General features: G+C 43.2%; 1 protein-coding gene across 1 annotated transcript in view; it reads right to left on the bottom strand.

Annotated features, from left to right (window-relative positions):
- Window positions 1-27,214, bottom strand: part of LOC127007547 (contactin-3-like) — a 249,851-nt gene that overhangs the window by 6,440 nt on the left and 216,197 nt on the right. Inside the window, exons 10-13 of the mRNA XM_050878716.1 lie at window positions 14,691-14,845; window positions 12,290-12,425; window positions 10,527-10,632; window positions 6,593-6,798 (exon numbers count right to left, since the gene is read on the bottom strand). Of these exons, the coding sequence (XP_050734673.1) occupies window positions 6,593-6,798; window positions 10,527-10,632; window positions 12,290-12,425; window positions 14,691-14,845 (603 nt within the window). The remainder of the gene's footprint in view (window positions 1-6,592; window positions 6,799-10,526; window positions 10,633-12,289; window positions 12,426-14,690; window positions 14,846-27,214) is intronic.

Genomic DNA, 27,214 nt, shown 5'->3' with positions numbered 1-27,214 from the left:
AAAGAGATTAGAAAAGAAAGAAAAGGAAAGGGAGGGGCAAGGAAGGGAAGGGAACAGAAAGGAACGAATGGAACGGGAAAGAGGAGGAAAGGGAAGCTAAGAGTAGAAGGTAGAAAGGAAAGAGTAAAGAATGAGAGAGAGAGAGAGAGAGAGAGAGAGAGAGAGAGAGAGAGAGAGAGAGAGAGAGAGAGAGAGAGAGAGAAGGTAAAGAAAAGGTTGGACAAAAAAGAAAAAAAGGAAAAGAAGTGTGGGAAAGAATAAAGATGTAATATGGAGACTAAATGGCTGGAGAAAAAGAAAACGGGAGAGGAGGGAAGGAAAGAGCTGAGACGAAAAGGAAACTAATGAAAACTAAATTATTAAAACAGGTAGGGAAATACATGAACACAGACAGTAAGAAAGGAGGAAAGGAAAAGATCGTGAAGCAAGAGCAGGGAGAAAAAGGGTAAAAGTGTTAGAAGAGGGGAAAAAAATCCTCGTGCTGGCTAGACTGAGAGACCAATCAGGAAAAGTCTTTCAAAACTAATAACTCGAGGAATTTTCGTTTTACTCACAGAATGACGGATTTCTTCTGCTTCAGGGACTTAAGCCATGGCACACTTTTCAGATTTATTAGGAGTATATTATTGTTTTTATTCCTATGTATTATCTCCGCTTGATATTAGTTTTGCTTATATATTGCTGTCCTCTTTCATCTGGTGCCAATATTTTTTTTTTCTGCGTGCTCTTAGTTGATCGCGTGTCTCTTCTGCTTAAGGGCCTCGATTCAGGATATTATTGTTGACGATATCTCTCATCATATTGCTTTTCTTTTACAGCAAAGGAGGCAGCTCAAGGGCACAAAAAAAGGAAACAACAATAAAAAAAACGTTACTCGCTGCTCCTGTAAAGAATCCGAAGAGGTGGCCGAAAGAACAGTCTATTACGTGAGAAGAGGTCTCCTGATAACTTGGCTACTTGTTATTCTTGCCCTCCGCTCGCTCGAAGATCCCGGGCTACACCGCAAATTGACACAAGACCATTCGCATTTATCTTCTCAGGTATTGTATGTTAGTCAGTTTTTTTTAATATAACCTGTGTTGATGCTTTTTTGTTTTCATCCTTAGCCTTCTTTATCCTTTTTGTCCTCCGTCTTTATAGGTTATCTTCTTCATTCCACAGCGATTCATAATATTTTCGTGCTCTCTTTTGTTTTCATCCCTAGCCTTTCTTTTCTTTTTGTCCTCCGTCTTTATAGGTTATCTTCTTCTTCATTCCACAGCGATTCAATATTTTTTCGTCTCTCTTCCGTGTTTTTTAATATAACTTATTCCACAGCGATTCATAATATTTTCGTGCTCTCTTCCGTGTTGTTTAATTCGTTTGTATGTTTTTTTACAGTGAGGGAGGCAGCTCAAGGGCAAAAAATGAACAAACAACAACAACAACAACAAAGGTCCACTAGATGCTGCTCCGAAAAAAAGATAAAAAGAAAGAGAGGTCAGAAGGGAGGTCATGTTAATTGTCTGCATCGTGTTACCCTTTCTCTAACTCCTCGCATGCTAATTTGTATGTATATATGTATTATTTTTCTCCCCTCGGTGTTGACTGGTTCGCTGCGGAAGAAATACACGCGCCGCTGTCAAGTAATTGGTGCTCGCTAAATTGACGACACTTTGGAGAAAATTGGTTTCCAGACTTTCTTTGGTGTCTTCCGGGAAAGGTGATGAGGAGGAGGAGGAAAAGGGAGAGGAAGGAGAAGTAGGAGAATAGCAATAGGAAGAGGAGGAGGAAGAAGTATTGAATTGAATTTAGGATAAGGAAGAGAATGAAGACGGTATCAAAGAAAAGGGAAAAAAATGGGAAGGGAGAGAAAGATGAAAAGCAGGTCGATGGCAGCAATGAGGAAGAGAGAGAGGGATGGAGGCGGAGGAGGAGGAGGAGGGATAAAAAGAATGAGAAACAAAAATAAAATGGGAAAAAAGCGGAAAATGGGAGAGAGAAAAAGAGAAGGCAAGGGAGGAGTAAACGGAGGAGGAGGAAAAAATGGTGGAGGAGGAGGAGGAAAACGAGAAGGATAAGGATGATTAGGAAGAAATGGAGGAGGAGAAGGAAAAGGAGGAGTAAGAAGAAATGGAGAAGGAGGAGAAGGAAAAGGAGAAGAAAAAGGAGGAGTTGGTATAAGGACAGCCACTATTCCCTTCCCCCTCACCTTTCACTTCGTCCCTTCGTTACATCACCTCACTCGCACCCTCCCTCCCTCCCCTCACTCCCTCGTTCCCACCCTACTTTTCCCCTCTCCGAACTTTTAATCCGCGGCGCTGAATCACCAACCGACATGAAATATTGCCCCCTGATTAGCGCGGAGCCACGGGCCAAACAAGCCGGGCAAATATTCTCATTCAAAACCTGGCGACCGTAATGATTTCTGATTCAATTACCAACTTTTGCCATTAGTGAATAGGAGGCGGCGGCGGCGGGTATAAGGGGAGGTGGTGGTGGTGATGGTGGTCGTGGTGGTGGTGGCGAGGACGAAGAGGTACGGGTTTTTTTCTCATTTTAAAGGAGAGAGAGAGAGAGAGAGAGAGAAAACCATATGTAGTTCTCTCTCACACCCCTACAAACAGGTCAGAGAGAGCTGGCCGTCTTCCTTGCACCCTAATGAACACACCTTGGTGACACCTGATATTGCCTCCTCACCTGTCGCACTAAACACACCTTCCTCTCCATCTACACAATCTCTTCTTTCACCTTTACCTTTCACCTATATTTTTTTCTTCTCCCTCTTACTGGTCTGCTACCATATTTTCTCTCTACTTAAACCTTCTTTTTCATCTTCACCTCTAACTTTACCTTTTATCCCACATTCTTCTCTGTCTACCTTCTACTGATCCACTACCCCATTTTCTTTCATTTTACTCTGTCACCTTATTCTTGATTTATGTCGTTCTTCCTCACCTTTATTCCTGTCCTACTTCATTAACCTTTTCTCTCCAGCTACGTAAATTTTCCTCTCACGTATCTCCCACATTACGTATATTCCTCGTCTCCCTCCATCTCTTTCTTCTCTCATCTTTCACTTTCCTCATATTCCTCGTGTCTTTCAGCGCCTCACACCTTTGATCCTGTTCTCCATCAATCATCATCCATTGTCATCGTTTATCTTCTCGTCTTTCGTATCTTTCCATGCTTCCCTTTCCCCTTCTCGTTTTCTCCCGTTGTTTTACCTCTCTCTCTCTCTCTCTCTCTCTCTCTCTCTCTCTCTCTCTCTCTCTCTCTCTCTCTCTCTCTCTCTCTCTCTCTCTCTCTCGCTCTCGCTCTCGCTCTCGCTCTCGCTCTCGCTCTCGCTCTCGCTCTCGCTCTCGCTCTCTTTCTCTCTCTACAAAGTCTGAAGAAAATAAGCAATCTATAACTCAGGAACAGACGGGAAAGGAATTCAGCCAAACCGTATATGATAAAGACATTGTAGTGTATGTGGCGGGGATGGTGGTGATGGTGGGGGTGATAGTGGTGGTGGTGGTGGTGGTGGTGAAAAGAATGACCAAAATCACTTTCACCTTCATAATCCGTTTTTCTTTGTACATACGTTTGAAGCTTTTTTGAGTGTGTGTATGTGTGCGCGCGAACATGATTTGTTTTTTTTTTACTGCTGAACTAAAAATATTCATATGAAAATATTTTTATTGATATTTCACGGTACCGGTCCTACCTACCATACGTCAGAAAAATACGCGGAATTCATTTTTAGTTTCGCTCGTTTTATCTCGGGCCCAGAAACTAAAATAACGGACGTGTATATTTCCCGAACGAGCGGCGGATGTATGGCAGACGAGTAAATAAATTGACGGATGATGAATACACTCCGGACAGAAAGAGGGAGCGGGCAGATAACTAAAAGAGGAAAGGGACTAACGATTGCAGGGAAACGCAAGGAAAAAAGTCTGCCAAATAAGTCAAACGGGTGAGGAAAGATATAATAACTGTAATGTTTCTCCTCCTTTTTCCCATTTCGTAATTCTTTCCTACCTCTCTTCTTCTTCTTCTTCTTCTTCTTCCATTTTTTTTCTCATTATTATTATTATCTTATTTTTCCTCCTCCTCCTCCTCCTCCTCGTTTTCCTCCTCCTCGTCTTCCTCCTCCTCCTCCTCTATTCACTAACATGATAAATTCAGCACTAACGTCACACAGCCTCGCGTCCACCACACACTCTGTAATAAATATTGTGATGTTTCATGGTATTCAGGGCACGGGGCCGACAGAGACGTGTTTACCGTAGACACAAACACCGATAAAGTATTAATTGTTGCAAACACGGATAAACCATACGAGGGGGAGCCAAATATACACGGCGGGGAAGTTATGCTCGTGATTAATGGGTGCGGGCGACCTACGGGGAGTTTTGAACGTATTAATCATTTTCTGGGTGTTATTAATTGGTCAAGGGATAGGTCTGATTTTGCGTACGGGTTGACTGACACACACACACACACACACACACACACACACACACACACACACACACACACACACACACACACACACACAGCATATCATTAGGTGTGTGTGTGTGTGCTAATATAATGCCTTGATACGGACACATACGAATCATCATAATTGTAAACAACGCAATCGCACATTAGAAACATTGCTTTTGCTTTGCCTGGTGCAGAAACAAACAAATATAATACAAATAAAAGCACAATGCAGAGTAAATGAACTGAACTAAATTACCTGAGTCACTGGTAAGTCTGCCCATTACCGACCGCGCTGAGGACTGTCTGTCTGCGGGGAATAATAACCTGTTTGTGTGTATCTCACCAGTGGCAGGAAGTAATATATTCATTCTTCTTCTTCTTCTTCTTTTTTCCTCTCCTCTTCTCTTCTCTTCTCTTCTCCCTTTTTTTCCCACCATCTAATTAATTCTCCCCTTTTCCCCTTCCTACCTCCCCCTTTCCATTCCCCAACATCTCTCTCTTATCTCCTTCCACCCTTCCCCCTCCCTCGGATTACATTCCTCCCCTCTTCGCTCCCCTCTCATTCCACCTGACTTCCTCCTATTTATTCCTCTTTCTCCCTGAGTTCCTACACATTCATACCTTTTCCTCTCCTCCACCTTCCCTCCTCCCCGTCCCGCCTCCCTCACACTCTCTCCCTCCATTTCCCTCCCCCCCTCTCTCTCTCTCCCACACGAGGCATTTCAATATTGGATCTGTAAATCTAAAACACCCACACACTAGCTAAAAAAAAAGAGTGACACACACATACACACACACACACGCACACACACACGCACAGGCGTTATCGGGTACACACTCTGGTATCGGTTTAACGCTAGCCAATAAAAGAGAATGGAGATGCGGCCCGTGAGTTACGAAGACGAAGGTGATTTAAAATGTGTGTGTGTGTGTGTGTGTGTGTGTGTGTGTGTGTGTGTGTGTGTGTGTGTGTGTGTGTGTGTGTGTGTGTGTGTGTGTGTGTGTGTGTGTGTGTGTGTGTTTGAGGAAGCCATTATTCACATTTTATCACCAAAACCAATCATAACTTAGCAATGGAGTCACGATTCTCTGCATTATATCGCTTGCATTCATTTTTTCGTCACTCATAATTAAATGAAAGCAAAGTTATATATGCGCAATATACTGAGTACTCAATGTTTAATATATTCTTCGTTGGAAATCCGACTGACACTCCAGCATAGCCTTCGTAAAATGATGTTCTTTGTGTGATGAAGCAGTTATTGATGCTATACGTGTAATGGAAGAGTTGATGATGCTTCTCCTGTGATGGAAAAGTTTGACATAACAAAGGTTGCCAAACATTCTCTTTACTAACGATAATATAGAAGTGCGAGTTTCCGTTAGACTTTCTTCCAACACTCCAATGTCAAAGAACCCTGACCTCTTAACAACTCGCGCGTGCAGCCGCCTCTCCGGAGCAAACACCTATTCAACTGATTCGCCTGAAGCTCATCATCTCAAGATCAAAGGAATTCGTCCCCAGGATCTAACGCTGCGTAGAATGAGATTATGTAAAACTGCAAGGAACATGTTTCCAAGAATTTGTGAGTTAAAATGATTGCCTCCAAGTAACTAGATCCCAAGCATATATCCTGACGATCGCTGTCCCTTCGTCCTCAAGAACCTTTGCACTCATGATATGCCCTAAGACGCTACACGCCGAGGCTATCAATTTAACATATCAGTGGGTCGTATAATCAAGAGCAGCTCAACAACCAATACACTAATGAATCTACAGGGAGGAGGAGGAGGAGGAGGAGGAAAAATAAATAAAAACAGGAACAAGAAAATGAGGTAAATTGTTCCAGAGTTTACCAGAGGATGGATGAAAGGAAGATGCTGGTTAACTCTGCATAAGGGGTTGATAGGTGATTTTTGATTTTTTTGAGGCGTTGAAGGACACCAGGTTCTTCTTGCCCCAATCGGAAATAATAGTAAGGTCTGAGGCTAAGCGTTCTGCAGCCTCCAGCCTTGAGTCGTTAAGTTCCTGAAGGGTGGGTCTTCTATTAAAAGATCTTGTAGAACCTAAAATTTGTACCCGAATGACTCCTACCCCAATAACTTTTCTTAACCCAAGAGAGAGGCTTGTACACACCTTCCAAGTACTCACTCATTCTGTTCTCCGCCACCTTGAGGGTAAAGGCCTCCAGGGACACAGGCGGCGAGGTGCCCTTGCGGTTGATGGCCGTCACAGTGACCACGTAGTCGCCCCCCGGAGCCAAGCCCTCCAGGGTAAACACGGGGGACATGCCCTCTAGCACCCGCACTGGCTTGAGGGAGCCCCCGGCATACACCTCAGCCCTGAAGGGAAGACGGAGACAAGTGTTAGTACTTAGGAAGAGCTTTCGGGCTGTTATACATATTATCTGGAAGTGAGAGGCACAGGTTAACAATATAGAGACCTATCATAATGTTAAAGGGGAAGCGGAGGGCATTATCAAAGTGAGGTTTCATAATTCTCAATGCTTGTTTGTTGGCTGAGTGGACAAAAATAGTCACGTATGAAGAGACAGGAAAAACGTATTTCAATTACAGCGGTAAATAAGACTTTACTAGCACAGCAATTAAAACAAGAACAACGAAGTGAAGAGGAAAACAATAATTGAAAAATATCAACAGGTGCAAGATGAGTACGAAAAGTGTAAGAGAGAGAGAGAGAGAGAGAGAGAGAGAGAGAGAGAGAGAGAGAGAGAGAGAGAGAGAGACCCCTATTAATCCATTGATGGCCGCTCTTTGCTGTCCATTACTCATTCAGGTGTCGAGCCATTTACACAAGTTACTGTTAATAGCGATCTTTTAACTGTACATTAATTTAATATCAGAGACTTCATCCAATGCCCTTTAAAGGCCCAGATTACCATCGTCCAGAGTTGTATTTATTGATAGCTGTGGTGTGTGTGTGTGTGTGTGTGTGTGTGTGTGTGTGTGTGTGTGTGTGTGTGTGTGTGCGTGTGCGTGTCAGGGTGTTGTTAATCAAGGACGGTAAATTGAAGCCGAAAAGCCAAACGTATGTGTACACACTGAATAGTTCTGTCGTTCATTACCGATTGCCCGCTAACGCCTCAGCCACAGTTGAAAATATTTGATTGGTTCGTATTAGTTGTTAATGAACCAGCAGGAGAAAGACAGTAGTAATAGTATTTCAATAACAACAACATTAACAGGACTACTACTACTACTACTACTACCTATAATAATAATAAAAATAATAAAAATAATAATAATAATAATGATAATAATAATAATAATAATAATAATAATAATAATAATAATAATAATAATAATAATAATAATAATAATAATAATAATAATAATAATAATAATAATAATAATAATAATAATAATAATATAACGTAGTCTGTTCAAACAAAGTGTTCCTGTGGCACCTAGACAGTGTTTCTTAGGCCTATGCTGATCGACTAGATTCCTCTTTGTCTTTCATGAAGGTGTTCTGACAAGCTCACATGTTCTCTCGCGATACGTGGATTTATATCGGTGGCCGTAGCTCAGCTGTTACACACAATAGACTGTTTTGGCGGACACACACTAGTATAATCGGCAGTGAGCGGAAAACTCCCAAATGTTTGTCAAAAAAAGTATGCAACACAAAAAAAGAGAACGAGCAGCTCTGAAATGTGTCTACTGCTCTTTCGAATTTCACTTCCATTTCCAAGAGTTATAAAATAAGTACTAATATCGGTAGTTCTGTCCTATACAGTGAAGTATTCTGAACACGATAATGTAACCAGCTTTTATATGAAGTGCGATAAAAGTGAACATTTCAATAGTCTGTATGAACATGCTGCATCCTCCTTCAGAGCGGCGCGCGCCTTGACATGGGGGCAATGGCCGCTGCTTACTGGCGTGTGTGCTGCGCCATACACTCATGTTTTATGGTTACCCAAAACAAACCTTAACATATTTATCTCCTCTCTCTCATTAATGGATCCTCGCGTTTGCTTATAAATCTGTTTATTATGTTGTTAATCAAGAACTAACGGAATTTGAGATAAGGTAAAGTCATATGAATACCCGGGGAGCTGGGAGGAATAATAAGTGGCTGCAAGGGTTAAGAAGAGTTCAGTATGATACTGGAAAAAATATCAATGTGCTTGCTAATCTGCCTGAGGAGAATACTGTTAAGAAGCCGATGAGTAATGAAAACCTGGCTTACTTTATCCGTAGAGTATTCCAAGTCGTCTAAGTGCAAAAAAACGTAAGGCGTCAACAGTTGGCCCACCTTACCTCACTATCCATAAATTTATCCAACTTTAATCCGCACACTATGCCCGAAGCTCTCCCCCCCCCAACCCCCCCCCCAAGACACGTACGCAGCTCATCCACATCGCCGTCCATCCCGACACGCCCCTCCCCTCACAGCCAGCCCCCTCATCCTTCCAGCCACCCATGTCGAGAATGGCAGAGAAAAATATATCGTGCCATTACCCTCATTCTCTCTCTCTCTCTCTCTCTCTCTCTCTCTCTCTCTCTCTCTCTCTCTCTCTCTCTCTCTCTCTCTCTCTCTCTCTCTCTCTCTCTCTCTCTCTCTTCGTCACCATGGCATCGGTCACCACACCATTGCACTCTCATCGCCACGCCTCTCCCAGGGTCACACGCGGCCCTTCATCACGCCACACCACGCCGCGCCACATTCCATCGCGACACATTCGCGCGTGTATCGTTCAGTTCGTTGAAGCTCCTAACGGGGAAATGTACCAGGTAGTTTGCTTGTGTGTGTTTGAGAGAGCCATTATTCACATTTTATCACGAAAACCAATCATAACTTAGCAATGGAGTCACGATTCTCTGCATTAAATCGCTTGCATTCATTTTTTCGTCACTCATAATTAAATGAAAGCAAAGTTATATATGCGCAATATACTGAGTACTCAATGTTTAATATATTCTTCGTTGGAAACCTGACTGCTTCATTAGCCTGTTGTAAAATGATGTCCTTGATTGTGATCAGTTATTGATGCTATTCGTGTTTTTATCATTACCACTCTCCTTTTCTTTACATCTGATTCTGATATTGTTGCCTCCTTTCCTGTGTTTCAATTGTTACCGGTGGTGATTATGCGCCCCCCCCCCCACACACACACATTCATTCAGTTCCAAATATCTTTTATGTTCTCGTACATGGTCTTTGGTGGGTGTTTTTCTCCTATTTTGTTTCGTTTATGGTTTATATGTTTATTAGATATTTGTTTTCAGTGTGTGTGTGTGTGTGTGTGTGTGTGTGTGTGTGTGTGTGTGTGTGTGTGTGTGTGTGTGTGTGTGTGTGTGTGTGTGTGTGTGTGTGTGTGTGTGTGTGTGTGTGTGTGTGTGTGTGTGTGTGTGTGTGTGTGTGTGTGTGTGTGTGTGCATGCGTTTCTGCCTCTGTGCCTGTCTGTCCAAGGGCATTACCGTCTCCCGCTGGGGGTTAGTCTGAAGGTCATGTGTTCTTGCAAAGACGATACCTCCCTTGACCTTTCCCTCCCCTTGACGACTCAGGAAAGGTGATGAATGTTTAATGTCACCTGCAGTCTTTTATTTCACCCGTCTGCATGATTTAGTATAATCTAGTTTATTGAAAGGTTTTAATCATGTTTTATGGTCTGTATCGGTGTCTGACTCGTATGTGTGTGTGTGCGATGCTTTACACATGCTATACAGTAACACTTCATCAAGCATAATCACGCCATAACTTCTCACTCCCCTTCTTGTTTCCCCTTATTTCTTCACACACACACACACACACACACACACACACACACACACACACACACACACACACACACACACACACACACACACACACACACACGTCTTCCTCCTACATCTTTCCTGAGCATCACTCCTTCCTTCCTTTACCCACTCCTCAAACCTCTCTTCCTCCCTCTCTTCCTCTTTCCTCCAGTCATCAGTCCACCAATCAACACACTTAATTCACTCATCCAGCCGGCCAATCACGAGCCTCGCCGACAAGCAATCTTCCAATCACTGCCTCAGAAGCGACCCATTAGCCAATCAGCGTGCCTGGAGCTCACCTGAAGGTCTGGGTGAGTCCTCCGTCGGCGCCAGGCTTACAGGTGATGTGGAGGGACCCCGCTGACTGGTTGGTGAGCACGCAGTCCCTTACGCTATCCGGAGCACCTGAGGGCGGGAGAGAAGGACGTGAAAAGGGAGGAAGGCAGATAAGAAAAAGAGATAAGGGAGGAAGATAGGAAAAGGAGAGATGAAAGGAGTGAGAGGATGTTTAGTTGGATGAAAAGAGGGAATTTTTTTTAGTTAGAAGCCATGGAGGAAATGAATTGAGGAAAAGAAGAGAGTGAGATGTATGACTGGAAGAAAAGTGATAAAAAAAAGTTGAAGTCATGGGGAAAATTAATGAAAAAACAAACAAGTGTGAGTGAGATGATTGGTTGGATGAAAAGTTGGGAAATAATGTTTGAGGCCGTGGAGGAAATGAATGAAAAAATGATAAATTGGAAAGAAGAATGAGTAATGAATGCTGAAAGAGGAGGGGAAAGGCGGAAAGGAAAGTGGGTGATAACATGATAGATAAGTGATTAAAGGATGGTGGAAAGAAGGGAGAAGGGAGAGGCTGCGTTAATGAGGGCGCCGATATGATATTACATGTTTAGACGCCAGCAAAAAAAAAAATACATAAAAATAAGGTGTGGAAAAAAAGTGACGAGCTAATTCAGCGCGCGATGATATTGTAAAACCTTGACGAAGAAGAAAAAAAAGCAAAACACGAAGGGGGGGAAAAAATAGTGAGTAGCGAAGATTAGAAAAAAAAGTGTCGTGAGTGAATTCAAACACGATGATAATTCTCTTGAGCTTTTCAGTTATACCAAAAAAAGAATTCGTTTTACTGCCGCGCCGACGAGTTATCATGTTTCGCAGTACCGTGACGTCAGCGGGGAACTTAATTGGTTCGACGGCGAGGCAAACTGGAGGCGTCCCGTGAAGGAGAGGGTAAAAATATCAGAAAGGGACGTAAGAGGAACCTGATTTTTTTCCCTTCACGTCAGCAAATTATGTTACGTGGAAAAGTGATCTGTTGAGGAAATTTAATTGATTAGTGTATTTTTTAAGGGAGGCCGGAGGGAAACATAATTAAGGAAGACAGGAGGAGGAGGAGGAGGAGGGGTGTTATTATGATGAAAAAAAATAGGTGTGTACTAATTGAAGTGAAGGTACAGAGTTGATGAAGGGAAGGGAGAAAAGGGAAAGACGGGGGATAAATGTAGAGTAAAAGAAGGATGAAGAGGAGGAAAATGAGGAAGAGGAGTAGGCAAGAGAATAAGGGTTGGAGAGGGAAAAAACAAGCAAATATAAAAAGTGCAAAAAAATACAATAGGACAGAGGAAGACAGGGAGGCTCGACGGTGGAGGAGGATGGAACAGACAGATGGATGGAAGGAAATCAAGGTCATGTCTGCTTGGTGAAGAGAAGAAAAACATACGGAAGAGTGAGGTGCGAAAACAGGAAGGTAGGTGGTTGATAAGGAGGAGGAGGAGGAGGAGGTGTAAAATGAATGGAAGGAGTAGAGTAGTCTCCTTCCGAAATTGACCCCTCTTTCGGCCACCTCGGATTCTTTTTAGGGTCAGTGAGTAGCGGGCTTTTTTTTATATTATTGTTTCCTTTTTTTGTGCCGTTGAGCTGTCTCCTTTGTTGTAAAAAAAAAAAAAATGCTGGCTGTAGGGTTAAGTAACAAAAAGGGTGGAAAAGGAAAACGGAGAACACGTAGGAATAAGATGGAAGAGGAAAACGGATGAAAGTAACGAGGGAGGGAGAATCTTACCTGCTGGCTGAAGGATGAAGGCACACGGGTCCTCCTGCCTGCCCACCACGTTCGAGGCCCAGCAGAACACCGTGCCGTAGTCCCGCGCGGAGTAGGCCACATAGCGAAGCCTGGACACGGAGCCCTCGCTGGTGTACTGCAGAAGGGAAGAAGGAAGTAGGTAAGAAGGGGAAGGGGCCGATTAGATATGTTAGTCAGGGGAGGCATTACTTCGGCTTACTCTCGATTATAATACAGGAAAGGCTTTGATGTTTTTTTTTGTATTGCTCATTTAATAGTTTCGGAAGGCTTTATAGTATTTAGTCTTGAGCATATGATCAAATGCGGGGAGCAGCCGATTAGTAGTGTTAATCAGGGGATCGTTAATTCGGTTAACTCGCTAATATAGTGCAGGAAAGGTTGTGATGTGCATTTAATAGGTTGGGAGGATTTTATTATATTTAGGATAAGCAGGTGATCCCTTGCCTCATGTTCCTTATTACTGCACGCTAATGAGTCTTGTTAGAGCGTCCCCGGCCCAGGGTGGACGCCGCGCGCTCGTTAGGGTGTTGTGTTGACGCTGACGGGGCAGTGTACTTTGCTGCCCAAGGAATTTTCATCACTTTCATTAAACCTTCACATTGATACAGCTTCGTAATACGAGTAATTTTGATTCACCTTTTTTAAATGTATTAGTTTTGTTGCTTTCCCAGAAAAAAAATAGTACAGGGAAGTGGCCTTCAGCGACCATTTTTTTCATTTTCTCAGTCTTTCTGTAAGTAGCTTTTATATCTAGCATATAAGAGTAATTTCATATTGTGCAGCTCCAGGTGTCTTGGTGCGGCCGGCGGTGGTGCTGCAGGGAAGGGCATTCTGTAACTATTTTATTTCCAGCATTTTCATTTATTCTTAAAATAGTCGCTGTTGTTGATAAATGAGTAATTTTGCTCAATATAGTCCAATTGCGTGATTACTGTCGCTTTTCTTGGTGGGGTGCTGCAGGGAAGGGTCCCTCAGGAACTGTTATTTCATTGAATCACGTTATTACTGCGAGGACGTGGCCCGCCAGCCATCACAAGTAGGGCGCCGGCCACTACTGCCTATCAGGGGCCAGGTTATTACATTATCAGGGGCTTGAAAGAGATATTATCCATCTATCCTTAATGTTTCGGAAACATGATGCTCGATGACAATGAAACATGCAATAGAAAGCTTGTTAGCCGCTGTAGACTGAAGCATTGTACATTAGTTGTAGCGCTTTGTTCTTTATTATCTGATGAAGAATGAACGTCCGTCTATTCATAGGTGACGACTAATTTTTGTAACGAGGTGTATTCAGTACTTGGATAAACGCTTCCTGTCTCTGGAAATGGGTTTAATGAATGAATGACTGAGTCAGAAACTCTCTAATTGGTAGTTAGCGAGTGCTTTGTCAAAGTGGAATTAATGTGTATTAGTTTGAATCTTTCAATGAGAGAAATGGTAAATTTATCCGCCCAGCTAGAAAACAATAAAAAAAATCACCATTTCCACTCATCACACTTTATTTTATGAAATCTCCAAACCCCTTTCACTCCTTTTTCGCTCTGACTCTAAAAAATCATTTGCATTATTGACAGTAAGTATCGTGTCGTAAAAATGTCTCTTTAATGTAAAATCACGCGGCCTTTTTCCCGTGAATCGGGAGTAATACGCGCGCCCAGCAATGATTGAACCTCGCCGTCAAACATCAAAATTTTGTTCGTATTTCAGGTTAAAAAAATAATTCCCTTCCAGTCTTTTATGTGCGCGACATGAAAGTGGCTAGACTGACATGTGCTGGAGAGATTTTACCGCCGCTAAAATATTAATCAGTCGCTGTGATATGGACGGCGGCCGCTAGAGTACCCGTCCCCTTCCTCCCTCACACACCCACACACACACCCTGCGCCATACCCCCTTGTTCCCAACCCCCAAAGACACACCTACCCTGCACCACACCTTCCCATGTCCTCTCTCCTCATGCCATATCTACCCTACGTCCCATACTTCCGCAGTTCTTACCCCCAAACCGACGAACAACCCAAGCTATGCCGTTCCCTATCCCTTGTCCCATTAGTCGCACCTACCCTGCACCATTTTTCCCCGAGCCACACCTACCCTGCACCGTGTCACCCTATCTCTCCCTCCAAAACAACACTACATCAGGCGTCGCACATTCTCATACTTAAAATTCCCTCCTTCCATCCTGCAATTCCCTTCCTTCCATATTTCTCCACTTCCCTTGATATTCATCCCTATCCTCTCGTCCCTGACCCTTACTATAGACACTAACTATAGTCCTAACCTTTCTCCCACCCCTCCCCTCTCCTTCCTATTCCTATCCCTCTCCTCCGTCTAATCCTATCCCTCCCTTCCCCCTTAAACGCCTCCCATGACGCACCTCGGACTCCCTGAAGCGTGTAGAGTCCACGGTATTGTTGAAGAGCCAGTAGAAGGTGACGTTGGCGGGGTAGGCGTCGACGGCACACTGCAGCGTCACCACCTCACCCTCCACCGCCGTCACCGTCACGCGATTCTGAGCACACATGGGCACGTCTGCGGGGAGAAAGGGATGTGGTGAGAAGTGTGAAGTGAGGGTGAGATGAGGATGAGGTGAGGCTTGTGAGGTAATGCGAGGGATAGTTTGGCAGTGTGAAGTGTGGGGGTGATGGGGGATGAGGTGATGTTTGCAGGGTAATGTGAAAGGGTTGTGGGGGAGAGAGAGGATTGAGGTGAGCCATGAATTAAGGGTAGTGGGTCAATGCGTAAAAGATGAAGTATGATTTATGGGGTGAAAGGGAACGATGAGGTAAGGTGTGGGACCTAAAGGAGAAAGTAATGTAAGGGAGAGAATGAGGCGAGAGAAAAAAAAGGAAAGGGAGTACGGAAACGGTCGAGGAAGAGAAAAAATGAAGCAGATGAAACTAAAGAAGAACTAGAGGTTGATAAAGGAGTAAATAAAAGAGAGAGAGAGAGAGAGAGAGAGAGAGAGAGAGAGAGAGAGAGAGAGAGAGAGAGAGAGAGAGAGAGAGAGAGAGAGAGAGAGAGAGAGAGAGAGAGAGAGAGAGAGAGAGAGAGAGAGAGAGCATGGTTGTCTAATTAAGCTTTGATGCTCGAATTTGTGTAATTTTTTTGATTAAATGAACCACTTCACAGGTGATCTGCTTCATTGTGCCTGCCCGCGGTGTGGTGGTGGTGATGATTATGGTGCTTGTAGTTGTGGTTGTTGTGAGAGACTGGTGGTGGTTGGGAGAGCTAATGTTAAAGGAGGGTGACATAGTTAAGATGGTAGTTGTAGTGGTGGTGGTGATAGTTGTGGTTGTGAGGTGGTGGTGGTGGTGATGATTATGGTGCTTGTAGTTGTGGTTGTTGTGAGAGACTGGTGGTGGTTGGGAGAGCTAATGTTAGAGGAGGGTGACATAGTTAAGATGGTAGTTGTAGTGGTGGTGGTGATAGTTGTGGTTGTGAGGTGGTGGTGGTGGTGATGGTTATAGCGTGTGTAGTTGTGGGTGTTGGGAGAGACTGGTGGTGGTTGGGAGAGCTAATGTTAAAGAGAGGTGACACGGTTAAGATGGAAGGTGTGATTGAGGTGGTGATAGTTGTGGTTGTAAGGTGGTGGTAGAAGCTTGGGGGGGTAGCTGTGATAGTCGTGATAGATGGGGGGATGATGGTCAATAAGCTTCCGGTTTTCGAGAAGTGGTGTTGGTCAACGTTGCCAGATTATCGTACTCAGAGCTTCGTTTTTACCGGTTTCTGACCCATAACTATTGCCGAGAAACACCAATAATTAACCATTTTAACGATAACTCTATATAAAACCAATTAAAGGGGTGAAGGAAACAGTTTGGGGGTTGGAAATCGGCAAATTGAAAAGCCTGTGCACGACCATCTGGCAACATTGGCCTGGTGGTTGGGCGGTGATGGTGAGGTAGAGGGGCTACAGACGGCTGTGGCGATACATGTGTTTTCAGACTGATGATAGATGTTTATTATAATATAGAAGTAATTGTAATAAAATACAATAAATATGAATAAAGATGGACATATATAAGTTGATAAATACACATGCATAGAACGTAGATGCAAAAAATTAGCAAATACCTTTTTTAACTTGGAGTCTTTTCTTTTTCTTGCAAATCTCACAACTTTTTTCACCAAACACTCGAGGTAAAACTTATCACATAGTTCATCGCTCTTCCCCTTTCCTCCTTGCGTCACTACTTTTCTCTTCCCCTTATTCTGATCGAACGTCCTCTCTTTTTTCTCTTTTCCTCTCTTCTCTCTCCTTCCTCTCTTCCCTCATTTCAGCTACATCCTTCCATCTCTTTTTCCTAATTGGTCTTTTCCCTCCTCTCCTTCCTCTCTTCCCTCATTTCAGCTACATTCTTCCATCTTTTTTCTCATTGCTCTTCCCCTCCCTCTCCCGTTCTCCAGTCCTCTCCCTCCCTCCCTCCTCCCCTTCCGCCTTCATTCCTAACACTCCCTCGGGCACAAACCAGATAAAATTAGAGATTCCGAAAAGGAAAGAGGATTACATACTTTACAACAAGAGGATCATAATGTAATTTTTCTAATCACAGGAAGGAACATCTTGATAACAGGATCTACTTAACATTATTGACCAGACTCTCTTGAGCTCATTAAAGCGGAAAGAAAAGCGTGCAGACTGATAGTTGCAATCAGCTAATTACCAATTTGGGGAAAACGTTTTTTTTTTTTTTACCTCTTCCTCCGCGCGCCTGTGTTGGTCTTCTCTTTTTGCACGATACTATGTCCTCCTCCTCCTCCTCCTCCTCCTCCTCCTTTGGTTCCTCCGACTCAGACTCCTCTTACTACTCTTCATCCACTCTTTCATTCTACCATCAGACTTATCCATCTTCTCCTAATTATCGCCATACCCAGTTTCCCTTCATTTATTACTATTCCTCACTTTCCTCTTCCTTCTCCTCGTCCTGCGCCGCCACTTACAAGCGAGTCCTTCTCAGCCACTTCATTACCTCGTACTCCTCTTCTTACCCTCCTCCTCCTCCTCTTCCTCCTCTTCCTCCTCCTTCTCTTCCTCCTCCATCTCTTCTTTCCCCATCCTTTTGTCCGTTCTTCTCCTCTTTCCCCACCCTCTTATTCCTCCTCCTCCTCCTCCTCCTCCTCCTCCTCTCTCTCCTCCTCCATCTCTTCTTTCCCCACCTTTTTATCCATTCTCCTCCTCTTTCCCCACCTCCTCTTCTTCCTCCTCCTCCTCCTCCTCCCAGCCTCAGTTTCCTTCTCCCATTCTTCCTTCTCCTCTCCTTTTTCCTCTCCATTTTTATCTTTCCCTCGGCTTATTCCTCTCCTCCTCATGATTTTCCTCCTTCCTCATGCCCTCCTCCAAATCACCTCCATTTCCTCCCTCCGCTGGTGCCTCGTCCCTCCTCCACCGTCAAGTAATTTAATGAAAACGCGAGATGAATTCATTTACGTTATGCAAATAGCTATTGCTATTTAGTGCTTCTCGCCTGATAAAGCCTCTTCCCCCTCCCCCCCGTCTCTCTCTCTCTCTCTCTCTCTCTCTCTCTCTCTCTCTCTCTCTCTCTCTCTCTCTCTCTCTCTCTCTCTCTCTCTCTCTCTCTCTCGACTTGAATATTTACTTTATTTCTTTGCTTTCATTCTTCCATTCGTTTTTTTTTCCCCTGCTGTCTCCCTCCCGCTCGTGTGTGTGTGTGAGTGTGTGTGTGTGTGTTCATTATAACCTCACATGCACTCGACAGCTCGCTAACTCCACACCGCCTGCGGGAGTGTCAGGAGTGGAATGGGGCTTAAGCAGTGAGTTGCTGGCGTACAAATGGTTGTCTCGTAAGCATAACGGGCGCGCATTAATTCACGGCAAAGGTACGCACAGTGCTCGCCCAGGTGTATTCGCTCCCCTATTCCGCGCGGCTAATGTACAATTGAAGTACAGGCGTAAAGGGTACAGGTATGTATGTGTGTGTATAGGCGTTGGTGTGTTTGTGTTTCCTTGTTTGTTTCTTCGTGTGAGTGAGTGTGTCTGTCTGTCTGTCTGTCTGTCTGTCTGTCTTTCCCGTGCCTGTTCCTCCTTACCTGGCCGTCGACGGATATTGGGCGGCGTCCAGGTGGGAGATTAAATTATTCTGTTGATCAGGCTTGATATTCATTTACTCTTACCAGGCGGGGAGAGAGAGAGAGAGAGAGAGAGAGAGAGAGAGAGAGAGAGAGAGAGAGAGAGAGAGAGAGAGAGAGAGAGAGAGAGAGAGAGAGAGAGAGAGAGAGAGAGAGAGAGAGAGAGAGAGAGAGAATGACACCCAGACAGGCAGACAGACAGACAGACAGACCCAAAACACAAACATCCAGACGCAAATATTCATGGAAAATTTCGAATAGGTTGCGTCACACACACACACACACACACACACACACACACACACACACACACACACACACACACACACACACACACACACACACACAGATAAACAAACAAATAAATAATGCATATACACAAATGGGGCCCATCAGATGCAAAGGGCAGCCAAACACATATGTAGAGGGATGCAGGGGAGGCAGGTATGTAGAGGGATGCGGGACAGGCAGGTATGTAGGGCAGGAGGGAGGGAGAAAAATGGAGAGATCATATCCCTTCCTTTTTCCCGTCCCCCATAGATATGCACTCGCTCTCTCCCCTTATCACACGTGCTTATCGCCGCCTCCTGTCATCCAGCTGTCGTGGGGATCAATTCACGCGAGCTCCCCCTCCATTGCCAGGCCCATATATTAGAATTGCTTTTTGCATCACCTTTATTTGCATTTATTATTGTTTTATCCATTTCTTCCCCCCCAAAGCCTGGTATCTGGATTTTCCCTTCCATAGCCAGGCACTTATATTAGAATAGCTTTGTGAATCACCTCCATTTTCACTTATTATAGTTGTATGTATTTGTAACTCTTCCCCCAAAAAAGGCTGGTATCTGAATTTTCCCCTTCATAGCCAGGCACTTATATTAGAATAGCTTTGTGTGTTACCTCTGTTTTAACTTATTATTGTTGTATCAGCTAAATCCAAAAATGGTTGGTGTCTGATTTTTCACTGCCATGCAACTCGGGGATTTGTGTTGTTATTTTTCTTTATTCATGAAAAGATGGAAGTAAAAACCGTCGACTTTTGTTTATCTCATTTTCGTAATTTTAGAATTTCTTTATCTTTTTCCCTTCGCGTAGTCCTGGGAAAGGATTAACCCGCGTCTCTGTGTGTGTCTCTCTCTGTCTCTGTGTGTGTCTCTCTCTGTCTCTGTGTGTGTCTCTCTCTGTGTCTCTGTGTGTGTCTCTCTCTGTGTCTCTGTGTGTGTCTCTGTCTCTCTCTGTGTCTCTCTCTGTCTCTCTCTCTGTCTCTCTCTGTGTCTCTCTGTGTCTCTCTGTGTCTCTCTGTCTGTCTCTCTGTCTCTGTCTCTGTCTCTCTGTCTCTGTCTGTCTCTGTCTGTCTCTGTCTCTGTCTCTGTCTCAGGTTTTCGAATCAGTATACCACACTCTGGGATTCTTTCTTTCTTTCTTTTTCTTTCTTTTTTGCTTTCTTTTCCTCACTAACTCTGGTTTGTCCGTGCATTCAGCTGAGACAACTGAGCTTTTTGACATCCCTCGGAGCTACGACTTTTTTGCTTTCCCTTCACATCCTTTCTATCAGTTGTCTAAGTCAATTTCCTGCTCAATTTTTGCCCCCGACTTTCCTCGCAGCCAACGCTCACACTCAATGGAAGTATTCAATATCCCTTTCTCTCTTTAATATTTTGTCAGTGTCTTTTATCCAGTGTTGACATCTTTTTTTTCTATTCATATTTTCTCTGATATCAGATTCACATTTTTATTATCTAAGGTTTTGTAATATTTGCCTGATTGTATATACATCTATCTATCTATATCTATCTATATCTATTCATCTATCTATCTATGCGCGAGAGGTAGTGAGTTACAACGTTTGTTTGCTTTGCATGTTCACCTTTAACTATGATTTATGAATTTTAATTATTTATTTCTACTTTATAATTTTTCAAGGTATACGACGATCATACACGTATTTGCTTTTAATCATGCCAGTTAAAATGTTCTTGTTTCTTTCAGGTGATTGCTTTTTTATATTGTTTTTCATTAAATGCATCCAGGAAATCAGGTCTCCCAACTTGTATTTATAAAAAAATTCTTGTGTTAATATATCTATCAGCTATCTTGCAGCCTCTTTGTCACACCTGCTGCCCCATACCTGCCTTTCTCCCGCCACACACCTGCGTCACACCTGCTCCCACACCTGCCTGCCTCCGCCTGCCTCATCGTCCCATCATCTTTTCTCATCACACCTCCGAAACCCAATCACTGCAGCCAATACAACCCTTGCACACCTGAAATTTACGAGCGCGCACGCGCACACACACACACACACACACACACACACACACACACACACACACACACACACGCACACACACACACACACACACACACACACACACACACACACACACACACACACACACACACACACACACACACACACACACACACACTTTAACTGTCAAAAAGTCATGTCCTTTTTCTCCCTCTAACTTTTACATTTTATATTTCTTTCCTATATTTTCCCTTTTATTTCAATTCTACGAACAAATATCAGTAAAAATGTTAAGTGTTCTTGGAAATTTCGAGTCTCGTGCTTCGTCAGTTAAAAAAAAAACATTAGAAATTCAGTTACCTTTTTTTGTGTCTGTGTGTCTGTTGGTCTGTCTGTGCGTCTGCATGCATTGCCTATGGATCAGGACTACAATGCGAGAATTTTCTGGTCCCTACATTTTTTATCCCTACATTTATTTATCCCTACATTTATTTATCCCTACATTTATCTATCCCTACATTTATCTATCCCTACATTTATTTATCCCTACATTTATTTATCCCTACATTTATCTATCCCTACATTTATCTATCCCTACATTTATCTATCCCTACATTTATCTATCCCTACATTTATTTATCCCTACATTTATTTATCCCTACATTTATCTATCCCTACATTTATCTATCCCTACATTTATCTATCCCTACATTTATTTATCCCTACATTTATTTATCCCTACATTTATTTATCCCTACATTTATTTATCCTTACATTTGTTTATCCCTACATTTGTTTATCCCTACATTTATTTATCCCTACATTTATTTATCCCTACATTTATTTTATCCCTACATTTATTTATCCCTAATTTATTTATCCCTAATTTATTTATCCCTACATTTATTTATCCCTACATTTATTTATCCCTACATTTATTTATCCCTACATTTATTTATCCTTACATTTATTTATCCTTACATTTATTTATCCTTACATTTATTTATCCCTACATTTATTTATCCTTACATTTATTTATCCCTACATTTATTTATCCCTACATTTATTTATCCCTACATTTATTTATCCCTACATTTATTTATCCCTACATTTATTTATCCCTACATTTATTTACCCCAAACTCTGTAAGGACCCGGAATTTCTCGGATTGGACTCTTAATACGGACCCTAAAACTTTTGTAGGGACTCGAAGCTTCTCGGATTTGACTTGTAATACGGCCCTCAGTGTCTCTCTTGTGTCTCCTTTTTTTTATTATTATTTACATGGAAAGGAAAAATGTCAAGGTTTCTCATGTCAGCCCCGATCACGTTTTCTTTCGCAATTTCTCTCTTTCTCATATTTTCATTCTTCTTTGTCTTCCTCCTCCTCCTCCTCCACCTCCTCCTCCTCTTCCTCCCTTCGTACCTACTAGCCATTTACCATTGTTGTTGTTTTATTGTGTGTGTGTGAGAGAGCGAGAGCGAGAGAGAGAGAGAGAGAGAGAGAGAGAGAGAGAGAGAGAGAGAGAGAGAGAGAGAGAGAGAGAGAGAGAGAGAGATCTACGCAAAATAAAACACTCGGCTATACTTAAATGATTTTGTAATTATTAGAATCTTCCCTGATAGGATCTTAATAGAGGAATTATGACATTTTCCCCAAAGAGATGAGGGAGGAGATGATGCGCCTGAGGGAAGGAAGGAAGAAGGGGAGGAAAAGAAAGGAAGGAAGGAAGGAGGGAGCAATGGAAGAACAGGAGGAAAGGAAGGAAGATGGGAATGAAAAGGAAAGAAGGCAGGGAGACAAGGAACACTTGGGAGGGGAAAGGAAGGACGGAAATAGGGAAGAGAAAGGAGAGGAGGCACACAAGGAAAGGAGGACTAGTGACGAAAGGAAATAAATGAGGGGAATGGTAGGGAAAGGAGGCCCAGGGAAAGGAGGAACAGAGAGGAAAGGAAAGGAGGGACGGAAGAAAGGAAGGGCACGAAGAGAGGGCACAGAGAAAGGAGGAACACAGGAAAGGAAAGGAAGGGCGAAAGAAAGGAAAAGACGGGAAGGGAAGGGAAAGGAATGGAATGGAAGGGAAGAGAAGGGAAGGGAAGAGATGGAAAGGGAAGAGAAGGGAAGGAAGGCCAGAAGAAGGAAAAGGAACGAAGAGAGGGCACAGAGAAAGGAGAAACACAGGAATGGAAAGGAAGGGCGGAAGAAGGGAAAAGACGGGAAGGGAAGTGAAAGGAATGGAATGGAAGGGAAGAGAAGGGAAGGGAAGGGAAGAGAAGGGACGGGAAGGAAAAAGAGGGGACGGGAAGGGAAGAGAAGGGACGGGAAGGGAAGAGAAGGGACGGGAAGGGAAGAGAAGGGACGGAAAGGGAAGAGAAGGGACGGAAATTGAAGAGAATTGAAGGCAGGATGAGAAGACACAAAGGGGAGGAGAATTCGGGGGAAGGCAAAACTTATGTATCGGAGAGAGACAAAAGACAAAAGACGGGGGAAAAATATACCGAGAAAAGAAGAAAACTTGTACATTTTAACTCAAGGTAAGTGACGGTGATTGCTCGGGGCGGGACGGCAGGTGAGATGAGGGAGAGGGGAAGGTGAGGGTGAGAGGGAAGGGAAGGGAGGCAGAAACAGAAAGAAAATGGGACCGGTAAAGAAAGGAGGGTATAGGAAGGAAGGGAGAGAGGGGATTGGGACGGGGATTGGGTTAAGAGAGGAGGGGAAATGTAAGGAAGAGAAGAAGGTAGGAGGAAAGAAAGGAAATATATAAGTAAAGAAAGAAGGGAAACAGAGAATATGAACTGAAAAGAATTTAAATAAGAACTTGAATCAAAAGGCGTAGACACAGAGATAAATAAATGAAAAAGAATGAAATATGAGAGAGAGAGAGAGAGAGAGAGAGAGAGAGAGAGAGAGAGAGAGAGAGAGAGAGAGAGAGAGAGAGAGAGAGAGAGAGAGAGAGAGAGAGAGAGAGAGAGAGAGAGAGAGAGAGAGAGAGAGAGAGAGAGAGAGAGAGAGAGGAGTGCTATAATGGGCTGCTACTTCCGCGACGGGGGGGGGGAAGATGGGGAGTGGGAGAAGGGGAAGAGGAGGTGAGGCGAAGGGGGAGAGGGGGGGGAGGTTTGGGATGTAAAGGGGGGAGGGGGGAGGGGGAGACACGTATTTCTGCACAATGAGAGTAATGGATGACGAGAGAGAGAGAGAGAGAGAGAGAGAGAGAGAGAGAGAGAGAGAGAGAGAGAGAGAGAGAGAGAGAGAGAGAGAGAGAGAGAGAGAGAGAGAGAGAGAGAGAGAGGAAAAACAGTGTAAAATGGCAGGATAATATGTGTACGAAGCGATGAGCGGGAGATAAATAGTAAGAGATGATGAAGACGGAGCGACGAGGCGAGACAAATAGGAGGAAGGAAGAAAAATGGAGAGGAAGGGAAGCAGGAGCACTGATGAGTTTATAGAGGAGGAGGAGGAGGAGGAGGAAGAAAAGAAGAAATGATTTGAAAAAAGAAGAAAAAATGAAAAAAAATGAAGAATAGGAGGAGGAGGAGGAGGAAGAAAAGAATAAATGATAATAAAGAAGAAGAAAAAATAAACAAAGATGAAGATGAAGAATAGGAGGAGGAGGAGGAGGAAAAAGAAGAAAAGAAGAAATGATAAGAAAAAGAAGAAAAAGTGATAAAAGATGAAGATGAAGAATAGAAGGAGGAGGAGGAGGAGGAAGAAGAAGAAAAAAAGAAATGATAAGAAAAAAGAAGAGAAGAAAAAAGATGAAGAATAGGAGGAGGAGGAGGAGGAAGAAGAAAAGAAGAAATGATAAGAAAAAGAAGAACAAAGATGAAGATGGAGATGAAAAATAGGAAGAGGAGAGGAGGAGGAAAAAGAAGAAAATAAATGATTAGAAAAAGAAGAGAAAAATAAAAAAAATAAAAAAATAAAAAGGAAGAGGAGGAGGAGGAAGAAGTGAGAGAATCATCGCATTATAGATAAAAAAAAATGCTGAAGCTACGAAGATAGATAAAAGTTGAAGAAGAGAGAAGAAGGAAGCGAGTTAGTCATTCCTGGCAGAGAAGGGAAGAACAAAGAGGGGAAAAGAGGAAGAGAATAAAATAATGAGATGCGATTGGAGACGGACAAAAGCAGCGGAGTAGATGTAGAATAAATACAAGGAAAGGGAAAAGGTGTCTGATTAAATGTTGTGAGAGAGAGAGAGAGAGAGAGAGAGAGAGAGAGAGAGAGAGAGAGCACATTTTAATTCCGAAGACTGAACTGAGGGAAAGAAAGAGAGAAAGAGAGATAGAGAAAGCGAAGCAACATAGATCAACAGGTTAAAGAGAAGCAAAACAATAACAAACAAACAAACAACTTGGATAGCTCTACCCCTCCCCCTCCCTCCTTACCACACACACACACACACACACACACACACACACACACACACACACACACACACTAGCTCACTGTCCCACTCAACTCATTCCCTCTCACGCACACTTCCTCATTCCCCTATCCAGCCAAACCTCCGCTCGCTCACTCTCCCAAGCTCTCACTCTCTCCCAGGCACTCAGGAAGGCTCATAGGATCCCAGGATTATGTGTGTCCGAGATACTGAACCGCCCACAGCATCACCAATAGCATCAGCAACATCCTGTACCGAGGGAGGGGATATGAGGAGAATGGGAAGGAAGAGAGAGAAGAGAACCGAAGGGAAAAAGAAGAGAATGCAATGGTGAGGGAAGGATGGAAGGAGCGGAGAGAGAACGGAGGAGGTCCAAAGGAAAAAGGAAGAGAATGTAGTGGTCCAGAAAGGAGGGAAGGACCAGAGAGAGGACAGAGGAAGAAATGAAGGAAAAGGAAGAGAATGTAATGATAAAGACAGGAGGGAAGAAGAAGAGGTAGAACAGAGGAAGACTGTAAAGGAAAGGGAAAAGGAGAAAGAAGGAGAGAGGGCAATGGGATGGAATGTAGGGGTAAGGGAGGGAAGCATCGAGATTAAAAATGGAGGGAAAATCTGAAGCAAAAGAATCGGAGGAAAGAGAAAGGGAAATACGATGAAAAAAGGAAGGGAAAGCAAACCATGAAAAAATATAGAAACAAGAACTTTAAGAGGACAGGAAATGAAGCAGGAAACGAAAGAGGAGAAGAAAAAAGGGAAAATGGGGATGGTAAGATAATATGTTTGTGAACACGATGATGGAGTGATGGAATTAGAACGGATAATGACAGACAGAGAGAGAAAAAGCGAAAAATATACGAGAAGGAAAAAAGACGATGAAAAAGGTGATACGGGAAGGGGAAAAGAGGGGAAAAAGAAAGGGAATTAAAGTGAATGACAAGATGATATATGTACGAAGCTGATAATGAGGTGACAAATAAGAACGAATAAAAGAGATAAAAAGAAAAGGCGAGAAATATAAAAGAAAAGGATAAGAGATGAAAACGAAAATCTAGAGAGAGAGAGAGAGAGAGAGAGAGAGAGAGAGAGAGAGAGAGAGAGAGAGAGAGAGAGAGAGAGAGAGAGAGAGAGAGAGAGGGGGGGGGGTCAGAGCGTGTTCCCCAGCGGGTCACAAAAATCCAAGCAGCGCCTGTCAATCCGGGACCTCATAAATAAGTGGCCTCCGAGTCCTTGTGTATGGGGGAAGTGTGTGTGTGTGTGTGTGTGTGTGTGTGTGTGTGTGTGTGTGTGTGTGTGTGTGTGTGTTCCAAGACAACTCAGAACTTTGGGCACAAATTCTTTCGCTACTACTGCTACTACTACTACTACCACTATTGCTGTTATCAAGCTTTTATTACCAACCATCAAAGCATATATCTTCGCTTCAGAGTTTTCTTAATGAATTCCAACATGTATTTTGCCTTCCATTTCTATCCAAATGCCAGGATATGGATATCTGGGGGGCGGTAGAGCAATATTCTCGAGCAAAATGAGCAGCCGGAGCTCCTACAGTGAAAAAATAATAAAGTCATTTGATGCGATATTGGAGGTTTTCATTTCGTCAAATATTACTGGCATCGGGCAAACACGCCGGGTATTCCGCGTATGCCTGTCATTTCGTTTAATATTATTGCAAGGTAAATAGAACAGAGAGAAAAAATGTCTCCCCTCCTATGACCCTGTGACGTGGTGGAAACGGACTGACAGACAGACAGAGACAGACAGACAGACAGAGACAGACAGACGGACAGATCGGAGAGGATTGGCGAGGTAGGCGGTAAAGACTCGTGAAATTGAGGAGAAGCCATTATTACTCTTTGCCAATTTGATATATATAGAAAATGTGTTTCTAGTACTTTCATTTTTTTTCATTTTCTCTGCAATCCGATTGAAACCCGTGAGTCTAACAGACAAACGATGATTTGGGGGCGTTCATTTGTGTGCTGAACCCAACAAAGAATTTATCAAAACTAATTCAGTGATTCTGAAGCAGAAAAATAATGTTCACGATCATTATCAATATAACCAACTGAACAATGTTTGAAAAGTGTTTTATGTCAACTCTGTTTGATTCTGTATTGTAAGCGTTTTTAAGTAACGGAAATTTGGCCCTCGTAAATTACTTGAGTATTGATATTT

The sequence above is a fragment of the Eriocheir sinensis genome, chromosome 35 (assembly GCF_024679095.1).
Source record: "Eriocheir sinensis breed Jianghai 21 chromosome 35, ASM2467909v1, whole genome shotgun sequence".
Lineage (NCBI taxonomy): Eukaryota > Metazoa > Arthropoda > Malacostraca > Decapoda > Varunidae > Eriocheir > Eriocheir sinensis.
Note: the sequence above shows the minus strand (reverse complement) of the source record. Positions and strands in the feature narration are given on the sequence as shown.